Genomic DNA, 22,677 nt, shown 5'->3' on the forward strand with positions numbered 1-22,677 from the left:
AAGGGACTGATCTGTGTATGTTTCTGGAAAACTTGTCATCCAGAACCTGGTCTTGAACCTGGTCTTTCTGCTGCGGGGTACACTGGGCTCCACAAGGATAGACATTGGGGTGTAGAGTAGGATCTTGATCCGAGGCACCAACAGGCTCAAAGCTTTGACTGTTCCCAGAATGCACAGCACCGCCTCCTCTATAACCCCGCCTCCCTGCACAGGAGCTCAGTTTTGTAGTTGGTGCTGCAGTAAGCAGGCACATAACAGAGGGGCTACTCCAGGCAGCCCTAAGAAGAGCTTTTTTTGAAGAAAAAAGTGAAGACTTCAAGGGCAGCAGCGGTGGTAAATGTCAGAAGACTTTCACTGCTGCAGCTCCAGCTCTCCCCAGCGGCGCTGTACACTCCCGAGCCCTGGTTGCCGGGTAACTGCAGCAGGAGGCTCCGGTTTTCTTCACGTCAGGCACACACGACGGGGGCTCTCCGGGATCGCGTGGCTGCGCTTCGGGAGGTGGTAAGTTGGTCCCGCTTGCGGGACCCGGTCTTTATCGCGATCCGGCACGGTCAGTGGGAGGCGGGCCGCGCGCGCTGGTGGTGGACACTGTGGCAGTACAGGCGATCCCACTAGATCACCAGGGCATGGGTGCAGGTCAGGTTTTCTCTCTAAACCATTTTTCAGTAGCCCACAGTACCCGGTGGTTTTGCCAGCAGGGGGATAAGGCTTAGACCTGAAGCCCCTCCCCCAGCCCCAGGGCGCCATTTCCTGCAAATGTTCCCGCCCTGGAGCTGCATATCTGTCTCTCCCTCACTCCCTGTCAGTGTCTGGGCGCCATTATCTCTCAGCTTCACGGTTCCTGGGACTGCTTGGGCAAATCCTCCTGTGTAAAGCCGCCTGGTTGTCAGTGCTGTGACTTTACATGATACTTAAGTATTCTACCTGCCTTTTTAGACAGTGCTAGTTAAGAAAGAGTGCACTTAGTCAGGGTTTTCTAGTACAATTACCCTGTGATATACATCCAGTTCTTACTGTGTAGGGTTATATCTTAGCTATATATATATAGCCCCCTTTGAAGAAGTCAGCTGTGACGAAACGCGTTGGGCTCCCTGTGGTGACCCCCCTGTGCCTATTTTAAAAGCTAAGTTATAACTTCTTATTTTTTACTGAGACATTTATAACCCCAGGATTTTACTAATAGTTTTATGGTTTAAACCTACTTTTATGTGTTTAATAAAACTTGTTTGTATCATTTTATAGTTTTTTGGCATTTAAATCAATCTTTTAACAATTGCATTTTAAATCACACCAGTCGCCGGTACCTTTATTCCCCCATTTTTTAAGTTTTCCCAGCAGTCCTGTACCAGTACTGCGTTCTTAAGGGTTGGCAGACACCTTTAGTAAGGTTGCGTGTTTTTTAATGAATTTTAGCAATTTATTTACTAAATCTGCATCATACTGAGAACCCACCTCACAAGTGGCGCTGTGTCAATTCCCTTTTCTACATATATATATATATATATATATATATACACACTGCTTAAAACACTAAAATAACACATCCTAGATCTGAATGAATGAAATATTCTTATTAAATACTTTGTTCTTTACATAGTTGAATGTGCTGACAACAAAATCACACTAACATTGTCAATGGAAATCAAATTTATTAACCCATGGAGGTCTGGATTTGGAGTCACCCTCAAAATTAAAGTGGAAAAACACACTACAGGCTGATCCAACTTTGATGTAATGTCCTTAAAACAAGTCAAAATGAGGCTCAGTAGTGTGTGTGGCCTCCACGTGCCTGTATGACCTCCCTACAACCCACACAAGTGGCTCAGGTAGTGCAGCTCATCCAGTATGGCACATCAATGCAAGCTGTGGCAAGAAGGTTTGCGGTGTCTGTCAGCGTAGTGTCCAGAGCATGGAGGCGCTACCAGGAGACAGGCCAGTACATCAGGAGATGTCGAGGAGGCCGTAGGAGGGCAACAACCCAGCAGCAGGACTGCTACCTCCGCCTTTGTGCAAGGAGGAACAGGAGGAGCACTGCCAGAGCCCTGCAAAATGACCTCCAGCAAGCCACAAATGTGCATGTGTCTACTCAAACGATCAGAAACAGACTCCATGAGGGTGGTATGAGGGCCCGACATCTACAGGTGGGGGTTATGCTTACAGCCCAACACCGTGCAGGATGTTTGGCATTTGCCAGAGAACACCAAGATTGGCAAATTCGCCACTGGCGCCCTGTGCTCTTCACAGATGAAAGCAGGTTCTCACTGAGCACATGTGACAGACGTGACAGGGTCTGGAGACGCCAAGGAGAACGTTCTGCTGCCTGCAACATCCTCCAGCATGACCGGTTTGGCAGTGGGTCAGTAATGGTGTGGGGTGGCATTTCTTTGGGGGGCCGCACAGCCCTCCATGTGCTTGCCAGAGGTAGCCTGACTGCCATTAGATACAGAGATGAGATCCTCAGACCCCTTGTGAGACCATATGCTGGTGCGGTTGGCCCTGGGTTCCTCCTAATGCAAGACAATGCGAGACCTCATGTGGCTGGAGTGTGTCAGCAGTTCCTGCAAGACGAAGGCATTGATGCTATGGACTGGCCCGCCCGTTCCCCAGACCTGAATCCAATTGAGCACATCTCGGACATCATGTCTCGCTCCATCCACTAATGCCACGTTGCACCACAGACTGTCCAGGAGTTGGCGGATGCTTTAGTCCAGGTCTGGGAGGAAATACCTCAGGAGACTATCCGCCACCTCATCAGGAGCATGCCCAGGCATTGTAGGGAGGTCATACAGGCACGTGGAGGCCACACACACTACTGAGCCTCATTTTGACTTGTTTTAAGGACATTACATCAAAGTTGGATCAGCCTGTAGTGTGTTTTTCCACTTTAATTTTGAGGGTGACTCCAAATCCAGACCTCCATGGGTTAATAAATTTGACTTCCATTGATAATTTTTGTGTGATTTTGTTGTCAGCACATTCAACTATGTAAAGAACAAAGTATTTAATAAGAATATTTCATTCATTCAGATCTAGGATGTGTTATTTTAGTGTTCCCTTTATTTATTTGAGCAGTGTATATATATATATATATATATATATAAAAGCTAGTCCAGTGCAGTATTATTGTTAGTAATAACCTCTGCATTGTACAACGGTTACTATCTGTGTGTGCATTAGATAGCTGAGTGGTGTCCATTTCATGTCTTTCACTCAACCTGCTATCCCTATATTCTATAACCTGAGGGGGCTTGGTGCGTCAGGTTTTATATTGATATAGGATTTTCACAAAGATATTCTTTAATACGTATTTTTCTCTGTGATTTTAGTCACCCTCTCTCTCCTTTATCTCTGTTGGTGCTGACTACACTGCGCAGGGGTTTGGGTAAGAGGTATTGTGCTGCTGCCAATTGTACTGTGTTACCTGATACTGCAAGTTATATCATGTCTGCTTCTGAGGGTAACGGTTCTGGGGCTGAACACACTGCCGGTGTTGCTAAAGCAACAGATCACTATGAGGAGAATATAGCAGCTGTGGGCTCTGGTTCTGGGGGCTCCTTGCCCCCCAGTGGGACTGTGGCAACGAGGGTACATAATGACCCACCGTGGGTCGCTTTTTCCACGCTTCTACATACGCTAGTTAATAAACTAACACCCCCTATGGGACCCCCTATGCCGGCACAACCGTATGTGGTCCCTGCAGCTAACCCGCCGTGGGCGGACGATTTATCTGCCCAATTGAAGAAGTTGAACCAGTCCCTGACTACTAAAAAGTCTGAACATCGCTCGCCTAAGTCCAAGGGGTCCTCTAAGCGAGCGATTGTCTCCTAACAATCCACTGCGGTCACTGACACCTCGTCTGATGAAGACGACACTTACACTGACCCCACAGGTTCTGACTCAGATACGGCTGATGGGGAGGGTGGTTCACATGTGGATGTTCCTGATCTTTTGGAGGCTATTAAGTTAATTCTACAGATTACGGATGATCCCGAGCCATCCGTCCCTCCTAAGAAACCAGATAGGTTCAAGCGTCAGAAGGTGGTTTAACAAGTTTTACCTCACTCTGACCACCTAGTGGATATACGTCAGGAACCCTGGGAAAACCCAGGTACGAAGTTTGTGCCTCAAAAGAAGATGCTGGCTCGCTATCCCCTCGCACCAGAGCAGTCTAAGAATTGGGAAACGCCTCCTCCAGTAGACTCACATGTGGCTAGGATGGTGGTTTCCTCAGCTCTACCTGTCACTACCGTCAGGTCTCTAAAGAAGCCTACGGATAAACGTGTGGAGGGTTGTCTGAAAGCGATTTACACCCTCACGGGTGCTGCACAAAAGGCCCACTATTGCAGCAACATGGGCTGCAGAGGCTATTGAAGCATGGGCCTTGGAGGTAAAGCAAAAAGGTCAGGCGTACAACAAGCAGTCCAGCACATCCAAACCTGGTAAGCCAAAGCCCAAAAGAGCTTCGTCAGCTGCTGAGACCGTAGGGAAGGCGGAGAAGCGTGTAAAGTTCTATCCGAGACGCTCACCACCTAAACGAGACTGCATCTGCATGTTTGCACAGGGAAACTATTCCACGTTTGGATCTCTGTACCTCAGTCTCCCAGAAAAGACTGCCACGTAAGGATCAAGCACCTAGCAGTCGGGAAGGAAGGGGGTTTGAAACTTAACGTGTGGAAATTAGATATCTCAGTCCCCCTGAAAAGACTGCCACAAAAAAGGTACGGCACCAGCAGCCGGGGAGGACGTGAGCATTGTTTATAGCTCATTACTGCATCAGTGATATTTAAAGTAGCTGGCCAGCTGATTACATACAATTGTGGACACTGGACTTACGAATATAGGAATCGAATGTCCGTAACTCTCTGGTTGTCAAGAATTACATCAGGGGAGTCCATTAATTTCTGTCCATCTGAATGTAGTTTAATTGACTTGGGTGATACACTGGCAGCAGCTCCATAAAAGTAATACTGCTGATACATTGTTGAAGATTAGCTACAAGGTAGCACTGGATATGTAAACAGAGCTTTTCCTGCATATATGTTTGGCTTTAAACTATAGGTTAAAATTGCTGGATTATTTAATGCAGATAATTTTATTAGATGGTGATGTGTTTTATAGTTTATACACTTGTCCCAAGGTTATAATAAATTGTTTTAATTAAATAAAAAACCTTTTTATTCATTGGTTGAGACTTTTTCTGTGCGCTGCAATTCTGTTGCTTTTTAGATTTTCTATATACAGGGTTGAGTAACCTCTGTTTTTCTGTTAGCTGCACAGAATACTGCAATTGATTAGCGCTGGTCAACCATTTTTTTGACTCTCTCAGTCGTCAGGACGTACATGCCGGCGAGTGGGGCCTCCATCCAGAAGTGTTTCAACTCCTAGTGGAAAAGTGGGGTCTTCCAGACGTAGATCTGATGGCGTCTCGACACAATCACAAGGTTCCGGTCTTCGGAGCAAGGACAAGGGATCCTCAAGCAGCATTCGTGGATGCGCTGGCGGTGCCGTGGAGGTTTCGGCTGCCATACGTGTTCCCTCCGGTGTTACTCCTGCCCAGGGTAATTCGGAAGTTCAAGCAAGAAAAAGGAATTCTGCTTCTCATAGCTCCAGCGTGGCCCAGACGGCACTGGTTCTCAGACCTGCAAGGCCTATCGTCAGAGCGTCCAATTCTACTTCCACAACGCCCAGACCTCTTCGTTCAGGGACCCTGTGTCTACCAGGACCTAGCCCGGCTGTCTTTGATGGCGTGGCTCTTGATGTTTCCGTCTTAAGGGCTAAAGGGTTTTCAGAAGCGGTCATTCAAACTATGTTGCGGGCCCGGAAACCGGCTTCTGCTCGGATTTACTATAGGGTCTGGCATTCTTACTTTGTTTGGTGCGCATATAACAATTATGATGCTTCCAAGTTTAGTATAGCCAAGTTGTTGGCTTTTCTTCAGCAGGGCCTGGACTTAGGCCTGCGCCTGGCCTCCCTCAAGGTTCATATTTCTGCCTTGTCGGTGTGGTTTCAGAGAAAAATTGCGACCTTACCCGATGTGCATACCTTTACTCAGGGTGTGTTGCGTATCCAACCTCCGTATGTCCCGACTGTGGCTCCTTGGGACTTGTCGGTGGTTTTGGAGGCGTTACAAGAGTCTCCGTTTGAACCTCTTGGTTCAGCTGATCTTAAGTGGCTTTCCCTTAAGGTGGTGTTTCTGCTGGCTATTGCTTCAGCTAGAAGAGTGTCGGATTTGGGAGCCTTGTCCTGTAGTTCCCCATATCTGATATTTCACCGTGACCGGGCGGTTCTGAGGACTCGTCCCGGATATTTACCTAAGGTGGTCTCCTCGTTCCACCTTAACCAGAAGATAGTAGTTCCGGCACTTGTTTCTCCTGATCTGACTCCCAAAGAGCGTTCTTTGGATGTGGTACGGGCTCTCCGTATCTATGTGAAGAGAACTGCTTCCATTAGGAAATCTGATTCTCTCTTTGTACTGTTTGGATTTCACAAACAGGGCTCGCCTGCTCACAAGCAGACTTTGGCCAGATGGATTAGAATGGTGATTGCACATGCTTATGTGAGGGCTGGTCGGTCGGCTCCTGCTCACATTACGGCCCATTCTACTCTGTCTATTGGACCTTCTTGGGCGGCTCGCCGTGGTGCGACCCTTGAACAATTGTGCAAGGCGGCTACGTGGTTCTCAGTGAACACGTTCATGAGGTTCTATGCCTTCGATACTGCCGCTTCCCAGGATGCTTCCTTTGGACGCCGGGTTCTTGTGCCCGCTACAGTGCGTCCCCTCCCATGAGGAACTGCTTTAGGACATCCCCAATGTCTATCCTTGTGGAGCCCAGTGTACCCCGCAGCATAAAACGAGATTTATGGTAAGAACTTACCTTTGTTAAATCTCTATCTGCGAGGTACACTGGGCTCCACAAGGCTCTCACCCTGACGCACTTAGCTTCTTTGGGTTGGTATGGCATTAGCCGCTGACACTTCTCCTGTCGTGAGAGGGTGGTGTATGTGGCTACTAACCGTTGTCGTCTCTTTTTCTGCTACTGCATTGGGCTGGTTAACTAAAAACTGAGCTCCTGTGCAGGGAGGCGGGGTTATAGAGGAGGCAGCGCAGTGCATTCTGGGAACAGTCAAAGCTTTGAGCCTGTTGGTGCCTCGGATCAAGATCCTACTCTACACCCCAATGTCTATCCTTGTGGAGCCCAGTGTACCTCGCAGAAAGAGATTTAACAAAGGTAAGTTCTTACCATAAATCTCGTTTTTGTTCTGGCAATTTTTGGTAAGGTTTTGTGTGCGATTTAGAAAATCGCACCCCATTACATTTGCGATTTCTATGGTTTTGAATAGTGATGAGCGGGTTCGGTTTCTCGGAAACCGACCCCCCCCCGAACTTCACCCTTTTTACACGGGTCCGAGGCATACTCTGATTCTCCCGTATGGCTCGGTTAACCCGAGCGCGCCCGAACGTCATAATCCCGCTGTCGGATTCTCGCGAGATTCGGATTCTACATAAGCAGCCGCGCGTCGCCATTTTCACTCGTGCATTGGAAATGTTAGGGAGAGGACGTGGCTTGCGAGCAGCTGTATATTAATATAGGAGGAGTACAGTGCAGAGTTTTGCTGATCAGTGACCACCAGTTTTATCCGTTCTCTGCCTGAAAAAAACGCTCCTTATCTGTGCTCAGTGTGCTGCATATATCTGTGCTCACACTGCTTAATTGTGGGGACTGGGGACCAGCTGTATTATATAGCAGGAGTACAGTGCAGAGTTTTGCTGACAGTGACCACCAGTATACGTTGTCTGCCTGAAAAACACTCCATATCTGTGCTCAGTGTGCTGCTTTATTGTGGGGACTGGGGACCACCAGTATAATATTATATAGTAGGAGTACAGTGCAGAGTTTTGCTGACCAGTGACCACCAGTATACGTTGTCTGCCTGAAAAACACTCCATATCTGTGCTGCATTGTAGACAGTATATAGTAGGAGTACAGTGCATAATTTTGCTGACCACCAGTATATAATATATAGGAGTACGGTACAGAAGGCCACTGCTGTACCTACCTCTATGTCGTCAAGTATACTATCCATCCATACCTGTGGTGCATTTCAGTTTTGCACAGTTTGCTGACCACCAGTATATAATATATAGCAGTACGGTACAGTAGGCCATTGCTGTACCTACCTCTGTGTCGTCAAGTATACTATCCATCCATACCTGTGGTGCATTTCAGTTTTGCACAGTTTGCTGACCACCAGTATATAATATATAGCAGTACGGTACAGTAGGCCACTGCTGTACCTACCTCTGTGTTGTCAAGTATACTATCCATCCATACCTGTGGTGCATTTCAGTTTTGCACAGTTTGCTGACCACCAGTATATAATATATAGCAGTACGGTACAGTAGGCCACTGCTGTACCTACCTCTGTGTCGTCAAGTATACTAGTATACTATCCATCCATACCTGTGGTGCATTTCAGTTGTGCGCAGTATATATAGTAGTAGGCCATTGCTATTGATACTGGCATATAATTCCACACATTAAAAAATGGAGAACAAAAATGTGGAGGTTAAAATAGGGAAAGATCAAGATCCACTTCCACCTCGTGCTGAAGCTGCTGCCACTAGTCATGGCCGAGACGATGAAATGCCATCAACGTCGTCTGCCAAGGCCGATGCCCAATGTCATAGTAGAGAGCATGTAAAATCCAAAAAACAAAAGTTCAGTAAAATGACCCAAAAATCAAAATTGAAAGCGTCTGATGAGAAGCGTAAACTTGCCAATATGCCATTTACGACACGGAGTGGCAAGGAACGGCTGAGGCCCTGGCCTATGTTCATGGCAAGTGGTTCAAATTCACATGAGGATGGAAGCACTCATCCTCTCGCTAGAAAAATGAAAAGACTTAAGCTGGCAAAAGCACAGCAAAGAACTGTGCGTTCTTCTAAATCACAAATCCCCAAGGAGAGTCCAATTGTGTCGGTTGCGATGCCTGACCTTCCCAACACTGGACGGGAAGAGCTTGCGCCTTCCACCATTTGCACGCCCCCTGCAAGTGCTGGAAGGAGCACCTGCAGTCCAGTTCCTGATAGTCAAATTGAAGATGTCACTGTTGAAGTACACCAGGATGAGGATATGGGTGTTGCTGGTGCTGGGGAGGAAATTGACAAGGAGGATTCTGATGGTGAGGTGGTTTGTTTAAGTCAGGCACCCGGGGAGACACCTGTTGTCCGTGGGACGAATATGGCCATTGACATGCCTGGTCAAAATACAAAAAAAATTAGGGGTAAGGACGTTAACCACCTAGGAACATCCTCCCTTATACGTCACCTGGACCGCATTCATCAGAAGTCAGTGACAAGTTCAAAAACTTTGGGTGACAGTGGAAGGAGTCCACTGACAAGTAAATCCCTTCCTCTTGTAACCTAGCTCCTGCAAACCACACCACCAACTCCCTCAGTGTCAATTTCCTCCTTACACAGGAAAGCCAATAGTCCTGCAGGCCATGTCACTGGCAAGTCTGACGAGTCCTCTCCTGCCTGGGATTCCTCCGATGCATCCTTGAGTGTAACGCCTACTGCTGCTGGCGCTGCGGTTGTTGCTGCTGGGAGTCGATCATCATCCCAGAGGGGAAGTCGGAAGACCACTTGTACTACTTCCAGTAAGCAATTGACTGTCCAACAGTCCTTTGCGAGGAAGATGAAATATCACAGCAGTCATCCTCCTGCAAAGCGGATAACTCAGGCCTTGGCAGCCTGGGCGGTGAGAAACGTGGTTCCGGTATCCACCGTTAATTCAGAGGCAACTAGAGACTTGATTGAGGTACTGTGTCCCCGGTACCAAATACCATCTAGGTTCCATTTCTCTAGGCAGGCGACACTGAAAATGTACACAGACCTCAGAAAAAGAGTCACCAGTGTCCTAAAATATGCAGTTGTACCCAATGTCCACTTAACCACGGACATGTGGACAAGTGGAGCAGGGCAGACTCAGGACTATATGACTGTGACAGCCCACTGGGTAGATGTATTGCCTCCCGCAGCAAGAACAGCAGCGGCGGCACCAGTAGCAGCCTCTCGCAAACGCCAACTCGTTCCAAGGCAGGCTACGCTTTGTATCACCGCTTTCCAGAAGAGGCACACAGCTGACAACCTCTTACGGAAACTGAGGAACATCATCGCAAATGGCTTACCCCAATTGGACTCTCCTGGGGATTTGCGACATCGGACAACGCCACCAATATTGTGCGTGCATTACATCTGGGCAAATTCCAGCACGTCCCATGTTTTGCACATACATTGAATTTGGTGGTGCAGAATTATTTAAAAAAACGACAGGGGCGTGCAAGAGATGCTGTCGGTGGCCCGAAGAATTGCGGGCCACTTTCGGCATTCAGCCACCGCGTGCCGAAGACTGGAGCACCACCAAACATTCCTGAACCTGCCCTGCCATCATCTGAAGCAAGAGGTGGTAACGAGGTGGAATTCAACCCTCTATATGCTTCAGAGGATGGAGGAGCAGCAAAAGGCCATTCAAGCCTATACATCTGCCCACGATATAGGCAAAGGAGGGGGAATACACCTGACTCAAGCGCAGTGAAGAATGATTTCAACGTTGTGCAAGGTTCTGCAACCCTTTGAACTTGCCACACGTGAAGTCAGTTCAGACACTGCCAGCCTAAGTCAGGTCATTCCCCTCATCAGGCTTTTGCAGAAGAAGCTGGAGACATTGAAGGCGGAGCTAAAACAGAGCGATTCCGCTAGGCATGTGGGACTTGTGGATGGAGCCCTTAATTCGCTTAACCAGGATTCACGGGTGGTCAATCTGTTGAAATCAGTGCACTACATTTTGGCCACCGTGCTCGATCCTAGATTTAAAACCTACGTTGTATCTCTCTTTCCGGCAGACACAAGTCTGCAGAGGTTCAAAGACCTGCTGGTGAGAAAATTGTCAAGTCAAGCAGAACGTGACCCGTCCACATCTCCTCCTTCACATTCTCCCGCAACTGGGGGTGCGAGGAAAAGGCTAAGAATTCCGAGCCCACCCGCTGGCGGTGATGCAGGGCAGTCTGGAGCGAGTGCTGACATCTGGTCCGGACTGTAGGACCTGCCAACGATTACTGACATGTCGTCTACTGTCACTGCATATGATTCTCTCACCATTGAAAGAATGGTGGAGGATTATATGAGTGACCGCATCCAAGTAGGCACGTCAGACAGTCCGTACGTATACTGGCAGGAAAAATAGGCAATTTGGAGGCCCTTGCACAAACTGGCTTTATTCTACCTAAGTTGCCCTCCCTCCAGTGTGTACTCCGAAAGAGTGTTAATGCAGCCGCTCACTTTTTCAGCAATCGGCGTACGAGGTTACTTCCAGAAAATGTGGAGAAGATGATGTTCATCAAAATGAATTATAATCAATTCCTCCGTGGAGACATTCACCAGCAGCAATTGCCTCCAGAAAGTACACAGGGACCTGAGATGGTGGATTCCAGTGGGGACGAATTAATAATCTGTGAGGAGGGGGGTGTACACAGTGAAAGGGGTGAGGAATCAGAGGATGATGATGAGGTGGACATCTTGCCTCTGTAGAGCCAGTTTGTGCAAGGAGAGATTGATTGCTTCTTTTTTTGGTGGGGGCCCAAACCAACCAGTCATTTCAGTCACAGTCGTGTGGCAGACCCTGTCGCTGAAATTATGGGTTCGTTAAAGTGTGCATGTCCTGTTTATACAACATAAGGGCGGGTGGGAGGGCCCAAGGACAATTCCATCTTGCACCTCTTTTTTCTTTCATTTTTCTTTGCATCATGTGCTGTTTGGGGACAATTTTTTTGAAGTGCCATCCTGCCTGACACTGCAGTGCCACTCCTAGATGGGCCAGGTGTTTGTGTCGGCCACTTGGGTCGCTTAGCTTAGTCACACAGCGACCTTGGTGCGCCTCTTTTTTTTCTTTGCATCATGTGCTGTTTGGGGACAATTTTTTTGAAGTGCCATCCTGCCTGACACTGCAGTGCCACTCCTAGATGGGCCAGGTGTTTGTGTCGGCCACTTGTGTCGCTTAGCTTAGCCATCAAGCGACCTCGGTGCAAATTTTAGGACTAAAAATAATATTGTGAGGTGTTCAGAATAGACTGAAAATGAGTGTAAATTATGGTTATTGAGGTTAATAATACTATGGGATCAAAATGACCCCCAAATTCTATGATTAAGGCTGTTTTTGAGGGTTTTTTGTAAAAAAACACCCGAATCCAAAACACACCCGAATCTGACAAAAAAATTTCAGGGAGGTTTTGCCAAAACGTGTCCGAATCCAAAACACGGCCGCGGAACCGAATCCAAAACCAAAACACAAAACCCGAAAAATGTCCGGTGCACATCACTAGTTTTGAATGGGAAAAGATCTGGATGCGCTTTTTCCCTTGCGATTTTTGGTAGAGACTGAACACATGCAATTTGTTACCTTACCGCACCCTATTACATTTGCAATTTGCAGAAAATGTGCGATTTTACGCAAAAAAAAAATAATGCAAGTTTTCAACAAAAACAACCTTTTACATGTGGCCCCTTGTGCTGTTTGTATAAATTTGCAATTTGTGCTAGCGTAGCAGTATTTTAATCGAGATTACTGAAGGTTATATTTATTACCTACTACGGGCAGGGTGTGCTCCACTAAGAGAGTACTGTACTTTCTCTTCCCTTTGTATACAATTGTGTTACTCTTGGGAGCAACCCACTCTGTATTGTGCAAATGGATATCAACACCAGTACAATGAAAATTGGGGTGTGGTATAATAGTTCTACATAAAATAGACAGACAGCCAATAGGTTAATCCCATATGGTTGACATGCAAAAGGTCAACAGCAAAAAGGGCGACATGAAAATGGTTGACACAAAAAAGTTCGACATAGGTTTATTTTGTTTTTTTCCGCAAAAAAGCATCCATTTCACAGTCGGACCATGATTGGTAAAAACGTAGATGGTTGCGTTTTGTGAATATACATTATGGCATTATAATATTGTTCTAATGAAGTAAATTAGAACATTCTATTTTAGCCATTACAAAAAATGTTTATTGATGCAGCCTAAAAATTTACTGCACATTTTATAAAGTTACGACACTAGTTTAACATGTAATTTACAGTAGTTTCTGTTTCACACCGCACATTTCGGTGCTAGCTTTATGAACACAAAATAGAACAATGTTTACATTACTTTCAGTGATTTAAGCTTTGCTATAGATAACAAGTAAATAAACATACCGTTTCCCCTCCTTTAACAGCGTAATGACCGGAGGACTGAAAGGAAAGCAAAAATAAATGTCTGCAGAAGAAACTGACGGCAGATGTGTGATAATATGAAATACACAGCGTTATACCTTGTAACACAGCTGTTATTATAAAGCACCTTATGTATTTGCAAAGCCTGTTTCAGGCATCCCAATGATGGAAGTCTGAAATGGAATATAAGAAACTTAACTTGTGCACACTCGCTTTGCTTCATGGCAAATTCAAGGTCAAGCTACCAATTCTGTTCTTTAGAAGCTGCTGCAGGGAAGCTTAGAGATGCATTACTGAATGTGCTTCCATACTGGGTTAGTGAGGACAAATAACAGAAATGACAATGTAACAAGCATTGTTCTTAATGCATGTGTGTACAAGCCCTAACTCTTCACTCTCTATTACTTTCCCAGTTTCAGAACTTCCAGTGGTGCAGCTGTTAGGATCACTTGACCGCACAACTGGATGCACTTGTACAACAATAATATTTGGAATTTCATGGGTGGACTGGTGACCATTGCGTGATAAACAATGGGGAAATGGAGTTCTAATGGAGTTGTCAGTGCTAGGCTGGGCGGTATTCGGTCAGATGGTCGACAGCGTTAAGGTCGACACTCATTAGGTTGACCACTGTTGGTCGACATGGACTAATGGTCGACATATGAAAATGGGCGACATGAATTTTTCACATTTTTTTTAAAAACTTTTTCATACTTTACGATCCACGTGGACTATGATTGGTAACCTTGCCCGGAGCATGGCGAGCGAACGCGGTGCACTAATTGGGGTTCCCCGTCACTTTACTCAGAAAAGTGATGGGGAAAAGTAAAAAAAAACCTCATGTCGACCTTTTCATGTGTTGACCTTTCATGTGTCGATCATTAGTCAATGTCGACCATGTCAATGTCGACCAATAGTGGTCGACCATTCATACCGGAACCAGGCTGGGCACACACTTGAACAAGGGATAGGCCGGCCACTCTATGGACGACCAACCCAACGATTTGGTAAGCTAGTACGAATGAAATATAGTCAAGTGAGTACCTAGACTAAAGGTGGGTACACACTATTAGATATATCTGCAGATCAATTGATCTGCAGATATATCTATGTATGGATCGGACAGTGTGCTGTGCATACACATAGCCCGATCCGTCGGGGGACTGACGTCATGAACTAAGCGGGCGGGCGCCGGCCGCCGCAGCATGTGTACGGGCGGTCGGACGACCGCCCCGTACACACACAGCGACGCGCCAATATATCGTTAGATATATTGGCTGTCGGCTGTGCTGCACGGCCGACGCGATACGTCTGTGAACGACGGAGTTCACAGACGTATCGCCCGTACACACTGGCCGACGGTCCAGCGATGTATCGACCGTTCAAGAGAACGGCCGATACATCGACCAGTGTGTACGGGCCTTTAGACATGGGATGCAGAGATGTCTCATTACAGACACAATCTGCAGTGAATCAACTATTTAGCCCTAGCCCTCTGCACCTTGAATAATTTACAGGAGCAGATTTGCAGAGTGCATCAGGAAAAGGTCTGTGTCCGTGTTGGAGTGCTTGTTAAAAAGGTGAGGTGCCCATTCTTTCTCCTACACTATGCATGTTTGCTCTGGATCTAGAGGAATCCTATTGTCCAGAAATATATAAATATGTTGTGTTTAACTACTTTAGCGAAGGTTATTATTGCGAGAAACTGGTTTGCTGCATCCACTCCTAACTTCTATAGCTGGTGTGCTTTGGTTAATGTGGTCTCCGGTCATGAAAGGTTTACATATAGATCTAGAAGTACCCTATCTCAATATTTTAATAAATGGGATAGATGGAACACCTCCCACCTAGCCATAGATACAATATTTCCTGTCTAATTTTATAACTAATTGTGGACTGGAATGGGGCTGTTTCTGAGGGCATCTGATGTGATTCTCTTCCTTTTTTTGTTTATCACTCCCCTCTCAGTATCATCCTCACAACATAAGGGTCGTTGCTAGTTATATGCTGCTAAATATTGCGCGGCTGTCTCTATTCGTTGACTTAATTATTGACTCCGTACCTGGTCAATAACCACAAATTGTTTTACTTGTTGTCAACAATACGTTCTTTATTCATATATTGTACACTGTGATACAAGCACTGTTTGTTATGTATTTTTTTTTTTTTTGCTCTGTTTGTTATTTATGTAAAACTCATTAAAAAATAAGATTTTACTCACCGGTAAATCTATTTTTTCGTAGTCCGTAGTGGATGCTGGGAACTCCGAAAGGACCATGGGGAATAGCGGCTCCGCAGGAGACTGGGCACAACTAAAGAAAGCTTTTAGGTCACCTGGTGTGCACTGGCTCCTCCCACTATGACCCTCCTCCAAGCCTCAGTTAGGACACTGTGCCCGGACGAGCTGACATAATAAGGAAGGATTTTGAATCCCGGGTAAGACTCTTACCAGCCACACCAATCACACCGTATAACTCGTGATACTATACCCAGTTTAACAGTATGAAAACAACTGAGCCTCTCAACAGATGGCTCAACAATAACCCTTTAGTTAACAATAACTATGTACAAGTATTGCAGACAATCCGCACTTGGGACGGGCGCCCAGCATCCACTACGGACTACGAGAAATAGATTTACCGGTGAGTAAAATCTTATTTTCTCTGACGTCCTAGTGGATGCTGGGAACTCCGAAAGGACCATGGGGATTATACCAAAGCTCCCAAACGGGCGGGAGAGTGCGGATGACTCTGCAGCACCGAATGAGAGAACTCAAGGTCCTCCTCAGCCAGGGTATCAAATTTGTAGAATTTTGCAATCGTGTTTGCCCCTGACCAAGTAGCAGCTCGGCAAAGTTGTAAAGCCGAGACCCCTCGGGCAGCCGCCCAAGATGAGCCCACCTTCCTTGTGGAATGGGCTTTTACTGATTTAGGATGCGGCAGTCCAGCCGCAGAATGCGCCAGCTGAATTGTGCTACAAATCCAGCGAGCAATAGTCTGCTTAGAAGCAGGAGCACCCAGCTTGTTGGGTGCATACAGGATAAATAGCGAGTCAGTTTTCCTGACTCTAGCCGTCCTGGAAACATACATTTTCAAGGCCCTGACTACGTCCAGCAACTTGGAATCCTCCAAGTCCCTAGTAGCCGCAGGCACCACAATAGGTTGGTTCAAGTGAAAAGCTGATACCACCTTAGGGAGAAACTGGGGACGAGTCCTCAATTCCGCCCAATCCATATGGAAAATCAGATAAGGGCTTTTACATGACAAAGCCGCCAATTCTGACACACGCCTGGCTGAAGCCAAGGCCAATAACATGACCACTTTCCACGTGAGATATTTTAGATCCACGGTTTTAAGTGGCTCAAACCAATGTGATTTTTTTTTTTTTTTTAAATTCAATGTGTTTTTATTTGATTTTTAACAGACAAACATGTCATAGCATAACAACACAAACAAAATACAAATAAAAGTAATAAGAAATCAAAGCATGTGCTCTGTGTGTTCGTTATTGGTACAGCAGTTTTTGTATAGAGCTACACACCAGCATAAAAATATAACTAACGTTGCAGACAGCTACATTATAAACGTACTAAGCATCAATTGTACATCGCATCAGGTCATGCAGTGGTATTATATAAGTTGATCAAAGACCATCCTAGGTTATCGGTGGGGAGGGGCATGGGTATATTGGCACCATGGTGACGATAGCCACCTATCCCATATCTTATAGTATTTTACCGGGGCTTTCCTAGAAATGTAAACAAATTTTTCATGGGACACTACCGCGCTCACTAGTGGTATCCATTTATTAACATCTGGGCCGGCAGCTGCCATCCATGAGCGTGCTATCAGTACCTTTGCCAGAGCACATAGGTTAGGAGTATATCTTCTGGAATGGGCATCTAGTATTTCCTCGTCTATGACCCAGAGGGTGCACACAAGGGGAGTAAACACATCTAAGGGGATTCCCGTAGCGGCTATAATCTGTATCACCTCCCGCCAAAAGTCCTGCACCACCGGGCAGGTCCATAATAGATGCCAGAAGGTACCGTCAGGAGAGGCACACTTCGGGCATCTAGAGTCGCTCCGTCCCCCTATATTGACAAGACGTCTGGGAGTGATGTAGACTCTGTGTAGTATGAACAGGTGTATCTGTTGAAAACGGGCCGATGTGGTAGCTGCGCGCGCAGCCCCCAAGGCTTCCTCCCATATTTCCAGGGAGATCGGCCCCACATCCACCTCCCATTTGGCTTTAAGGTGTAAGAGACTGCCAGAATGATGGGCACCGAGCAGAGCGGAGTAGAGAGCGGAGATAGACCCCGTTCCTAGGTTATCGGTCAGGAGCAGGTGAGCCGGAGACTTCTGAAGGAGAGGCGGGGCAGCCCCAAACTGAGACATGCAGGCGTGGCGGAGTTGAATATATCTGTAATAGTAGGATGCGGGTATATTGAACTCGGTTTGCATTTGTCCAAAGGAGATGAATGTACCCAAGGAGTATAGGTGATTAATGGAATAAACCCCCCAGCGTCCCCACACCGACCTCATATGTAGGGACGTGAAGTGTGTGAGAGCCCGATTGTGTACCAGTGGGGTGTCCGGGTCCCATCTCTCTCCACCTAACATGGAGTGTATCCGTCTCCAAACCAGAATCGCTTGTTTGATCAACGGCATCTTTAGGAGTGCTATATTATCACTAAGTAGGAGCTGAAGGGGTGTCAGATTTATGTTAAGTGCTAGTAGGACGTTAGAGATTAATAGGTCCCTGGACTGATCAGATACCCAAGGAATTAGGTGGAACAGCTGAGCCGCTAAGTAATAAAATCTAAGTTTCGGGAGCGCCAGACCTCCCGAGTCCCGGGGCCTAGTTAAAGTATCCAGTCCAATCCGAGCTCTACGGTTGGACCACACCAGTGAGGACAGGATACCATCTATGATACCAAATAGTTTCTGGGGGAGGTAGACGGGGGAGTGTTGGAGGACATATAGCATTTTAGGTAATACAACCATTTTAATTAGATTTATCCTACCCGTAACTGTAAGTGGCAGTTTGCTCCACACCCTGACACGAGACCGTAGATATTCTATTTGTGGGTGTATATTCAGTTCAATAAATTGTGTGGACTGGTTAGTAACCCATACACCCAGGTATTTGAAAGAATCCACCCAGCGAAGCGGCAGGCCCCCGGGGGGGCAGACAGGACAGGGGCCTCTTAGTGGAAGGACACAGGACTTGTCCCAATTAATGGACAAACCAGAGAATCCCCCAAAAGTGACAATAATTTCCAGAATATGAGGCATATTAGCGGAATAATCAGGTACAAACAACAATATGTCGTCTGCATAAAGAGCAATTTTGTCTGTCCCGTCACCCAACCGGAGGCCCGCCACCCGCGGGGAAGATCTAACAATGCCGGCCAGAGGCTCTATTGCTAGAGCAAATAAGATCGGGGACAGAGGGCAGCCCTGCCTCGTTCCTCTTTGCAATGAGAAGGAGGAGGATATGTGGCCGTTAACCGATACCCTAGCCTGGGGTGCAGAATAAAGCAACTGGACCCACTTTTTAAAAATAGGTCCGAACCCAAATCTGTCCAGCGTCCCCCACAAGAAGCCCCACTCCACAGAATCAAATGCCTTAGCTGCATCCAGGGAGACTATAGCCGAGGAGCAGGACCCCTCGTGAGGGGCTTGGAGATGCGTGTAAAGTCTACGTAGATTAGGTAAAGTGGACCGGCCCGGCATGAACCCTGATTGATCCTCATGTATTAATTGTAGAATCACCTCACTGAGCCTTGTTGCTAGAATTTTAGCTAAAATCTTAACGTCAGTCGTTAGCAAGGAGATCGGGCGGTAGGATTCGACCCGTGTTGGGTCCTTATCTGGCTTGAGGAGGACTATAATTAGGGCCTCTGTCATAGAGTCAGGCAGCCGACCCTGTTCAAACAGAGTATTATATAAAGTAAGGAGTTTAGGGCCATAGAAGGGTAAGTGCTTTTTATAGAGTTCCAGAGGGACACCGTCAAGGCCCGGGGTCTTTCCTCCAGGAAATGAGTTAATCGCTGATTCCACCTCAGTCAGTGTCAAGGGGGAGTCCAGAAAAGCTGTAGCGTCTTGGGACAGCCTGGGTAATGAAATATCAGCCAGATACGCCTCTATTTCGGTCTCGGAGTGGGTAAGCCTAGAGCTGTACAGTCGTCTATAGTAGTCTACGAAGTCCCCCACAATATCAGGCGTGTTAGAATGAGTAGAATTGTCATTGGTACAAATTACAGGCACCGTGTTAGATGTTCTATCCGCACCCGCCAACACTGCCATGAAGCTACCAGGCCTATCGCCCGTTGCGTAGTACGTGTGTTGAGCATAGAGTAGGCGGTATTTAGCCTTCTCAGCCAAACATTCACGCCACCCAGCCTGCGCAAGCAACCACCTCTCCCTCGTAGTATCCAGACTATCAGTCATATACTGCAGCTCCAGCTTCCTACACTCTGCTTCAAGGTTACGCTCATCCCGGGCATAGCCAGATTTTAGAGCTGCCACTCTCTTGATCAGGGTGCCACGGACATGTGCCTTAAAGGCATCCCATAGTATTGTGTCAGACACCGAACCTTGATTTTCTCGCAAAAAGACCTCCCATATCTCCTCCAACTCCGCACCGGTGCCCATTTGGGTCAGCCAGAAGGGATTAAACCTCCAAAACCGTGCCCCCCTAACATCTCCCATATCTAGGCTAAGGATTACCGGGGAATGGTCTGATATGCCCCTAGTAGCATATTTAACATCAATCACCCGTGGCAGCAGGCCCCTAGAGGTGAGGGCCAGATCTATCCTAGAAAAGGATGAGTAGGTAGGAGAGAAACATGTATACTGTCGTGTACAAGGATGACGAGTCCTCCACGCGTCGACCAGGCCCAGACTGTCCACCAGTAACGCAAAATCCCTCCTCCGTATCACTGGAGCATCAGGGGACCTTCTAGTTCGATCTAGAGCATGGTCGAGGACATTATTAAAATCTCCAAGACAGACTATTGCTACATTTGGGTACATCGCGATAAACTCAGCTGCCCCTGTGAGAACCGCCGGAGAGTAAGGGGGCGGTATATAAACAGCCAGGATAAGTACAGACATAGCATAGACTTGGCATTTTATAAAGACATATCTGCCCCATTGGTCCAGCTGGACCTGATCAAGGACAAACGGGACCGACCTTCGAACTAGAATTGACACACCCCTTGAATGTGTCGTGTGGGTTGAGTGGTAAGCCCATCCCACCCACGGTTTCTTTAAAGCTAGGACCTTTGCCCCCACTAAGTGGGTCTCCATGAGACAAATGATATCTGCAGCATATTGTTTTACGTGTCGAAGCACTAGTGAACGTTTAATCTTATCATTTAGCCCCCGGACATTCCAGGACAGTAATTTGAGTTGATTAGAGGCCATAGGTCAGGACAAAGCAAAAAATATGGTCGGTCCCGCGTATCCCCGCCAGGCCCTCTGCTTCAGAACTAGATGCAATAATAAAAATCAATGAATCCGTAGCGTCTGCAACATGTACAATACAAGAAAAAAAGAAAACAAACAAAAAACTACGTTCCCTCCCATCCTGCCCCCCCACCCTGTATACCCTCCCGAACTGAGGCATACCTTCCCCCATTAACCTGTTCCCCTTCAACAAAGAGAAAAACAAATAATGAAGCCCTCCAAGAACTAGCCTACCATAAGAGGGCAATGAATAAAATGACCCTAAGACAAAAGGCGTAGGTCCCCCTCCCTTAACTTAAAAAAAAAAGGGGTTAGGTGATCCCACCCCGAGCCCTGAGCAGAGGTATCAACAAACTCAGAAAGTAAACTTTTGCATGTGCAGTGCAGAGTTAACCAAATGTCATACTGTGGTATAGATAACAGTAGGAATTACCAGCCTAGACTTAGGAATTTGTATCACACATTAAGAATCAGGAGCAAGCGCCCGTCTCGCCGGGGCCCATTGATCCAACCACATGGCAGCGTCCCGAGGCGTAGCAAAAAATTTTGATTCTCCGTCTGCCACCACCCTCAGCCTGGAGGGGAACAGCATCGCATACTGTAAATTAAGTTCCCTGAGGCGTCTTTTAATCGGAACAAATTGTGCACGCTCCTTTTGCACCTCCAGCGCAAAATCCGGAAACACAGATTTTGGAGCCATTCCACAACAGGGGCCCTTTGGTACGTGCCAAGGATAGAACTGCATCCCGATCTCGATAGTGGAGGAATTTCGCTATGAGTGTGCGCGGCGGCGCACCCGGCGGCAGCGGCCTGAAAGGGATTCTGTGGGCTCGTTCCACCGTGAAGAATGGCGTGAAGGAGTCAGCTCCAAGAGAATTTTTCAGCCAAGATTCTACGAACTGTTCAGGGGAGCTGCCCTCCTCTTTTTCCGGGAGCCCCACAAAACGGATGTTATTCCTTCTCAGTCTGCCTTCCATGTCTAACATCTTGCCCTTTATATCAGACAGCTGACCATCCATGACGGTGACACGGGAGCTAAGCGGGGGGAGTTTATCTTCCAGCGTGGATGTTCGTGTCTCGACCTCCCCGACCCGTTCTCTAATCTTTTGGATATCATGGTGAATCATGGTTAGGTCAGCTTGTACTTGGCCTATCTTGTCAGAGAGACGGGTTTCGCTGGCCGCCAGGGCCTCCAACACTTTCTGCAGTGCATCATCCGATGCATCACCGGAGGATGTCGAGTGGTTGGGGGATCCCGGCGACGGGGCGCCTCCACCCCCGTCCGCCGCCGCCGTGCGCCCCCTGGGTGTATGAGAGTATTGTGAGAGCCGGGCCGCAGCTGATTTATGATGATTCTTCACCATTTTGTAGATATCTTAAAGTAATGCAGGATCAGCAGTTCAGAGAATATCAAACAGCAACCCAGAGATTGTGTGGTTCAGGGTAACAGTGAAGTATGCACACACTGGAGATAACAGGACACAGCCACAGCTCTTCAATCGGCCATATGCTTCAGTTCAGTGCCTTTCCAAATAAGCATACTGGGGAGACCACTGAGGAGGAGACCCGACCCCTATAACATATGGGCTTCCCAGCCCAAGGCTAACTAGCACACAGGCAGCACAGGAGATATGAGGGGGGGTTATGGGTACCTCGTTGTGCAGCAGCACTGTAGAGAGCAAGAAGGGCGTCGCACTGGGTCCAGCAGTCCAGTGCCTTCTTCCCCCAGGAGAGAGGGGGGCCGCGGGCAGCCCAGCACACAGCAGCTGGAAGGAGAGATGCAGGCTCCGGCAGGGTCTTGCGTCTGTCCCCTGGGTGAGCGGCTCCCGCACAGCGCGTGTTGCAGGGACCGCGCCAGATAGCCGGGGCCGGAAGTCACGGCGCCATTTTGGGTGAGGAGGGAGGCCCGAGGAGAGATACTTCGGC

General features: G+C 47.4%; 1 protein-coding gene across 4 annotated transcripts in view; it reads right to left on the reverse strand.

The window, feature by feature from the left end:
- The window catches only part of RPAP2 (RNA polymerase II associated protein 2), a 244,484-nt gene that overhangs the window by 178,393 nt on the left and 43,414 nt on the right, over positions 1 to 22,677 (reverse strand). For all 4 annotated transcript variants that reach the window (XM_063939890.1, XM_063939888.1, XM_063939889.1 and 1 more), the window contains exon 7: positions 13,259 to 13,294. In XM_063939890.1, the coding sequence (XP_063795960.1) occupies positions 13,259 to 13,294 (36 nt within the window). The remainder of the gene's footprint in view (positions 1 to 13,258; positions 13,295 to 22,677) is intronic.

This window comes from Pseudophryne corroboree, chromosome 9 (genome assembly GCF_028390025.1).
Source record: "Pseudophryne corroboree isolate aPseCor3 chromosome 9, aPseCor3.hap2, whole genome shotgun sequence".
Lineage (NCBI taxonomy): Eukaryota > Metazoa > Chordata > Amphibia > Anura > Myobatrachidae > Pseudophryne > Pseudophryne corroboree.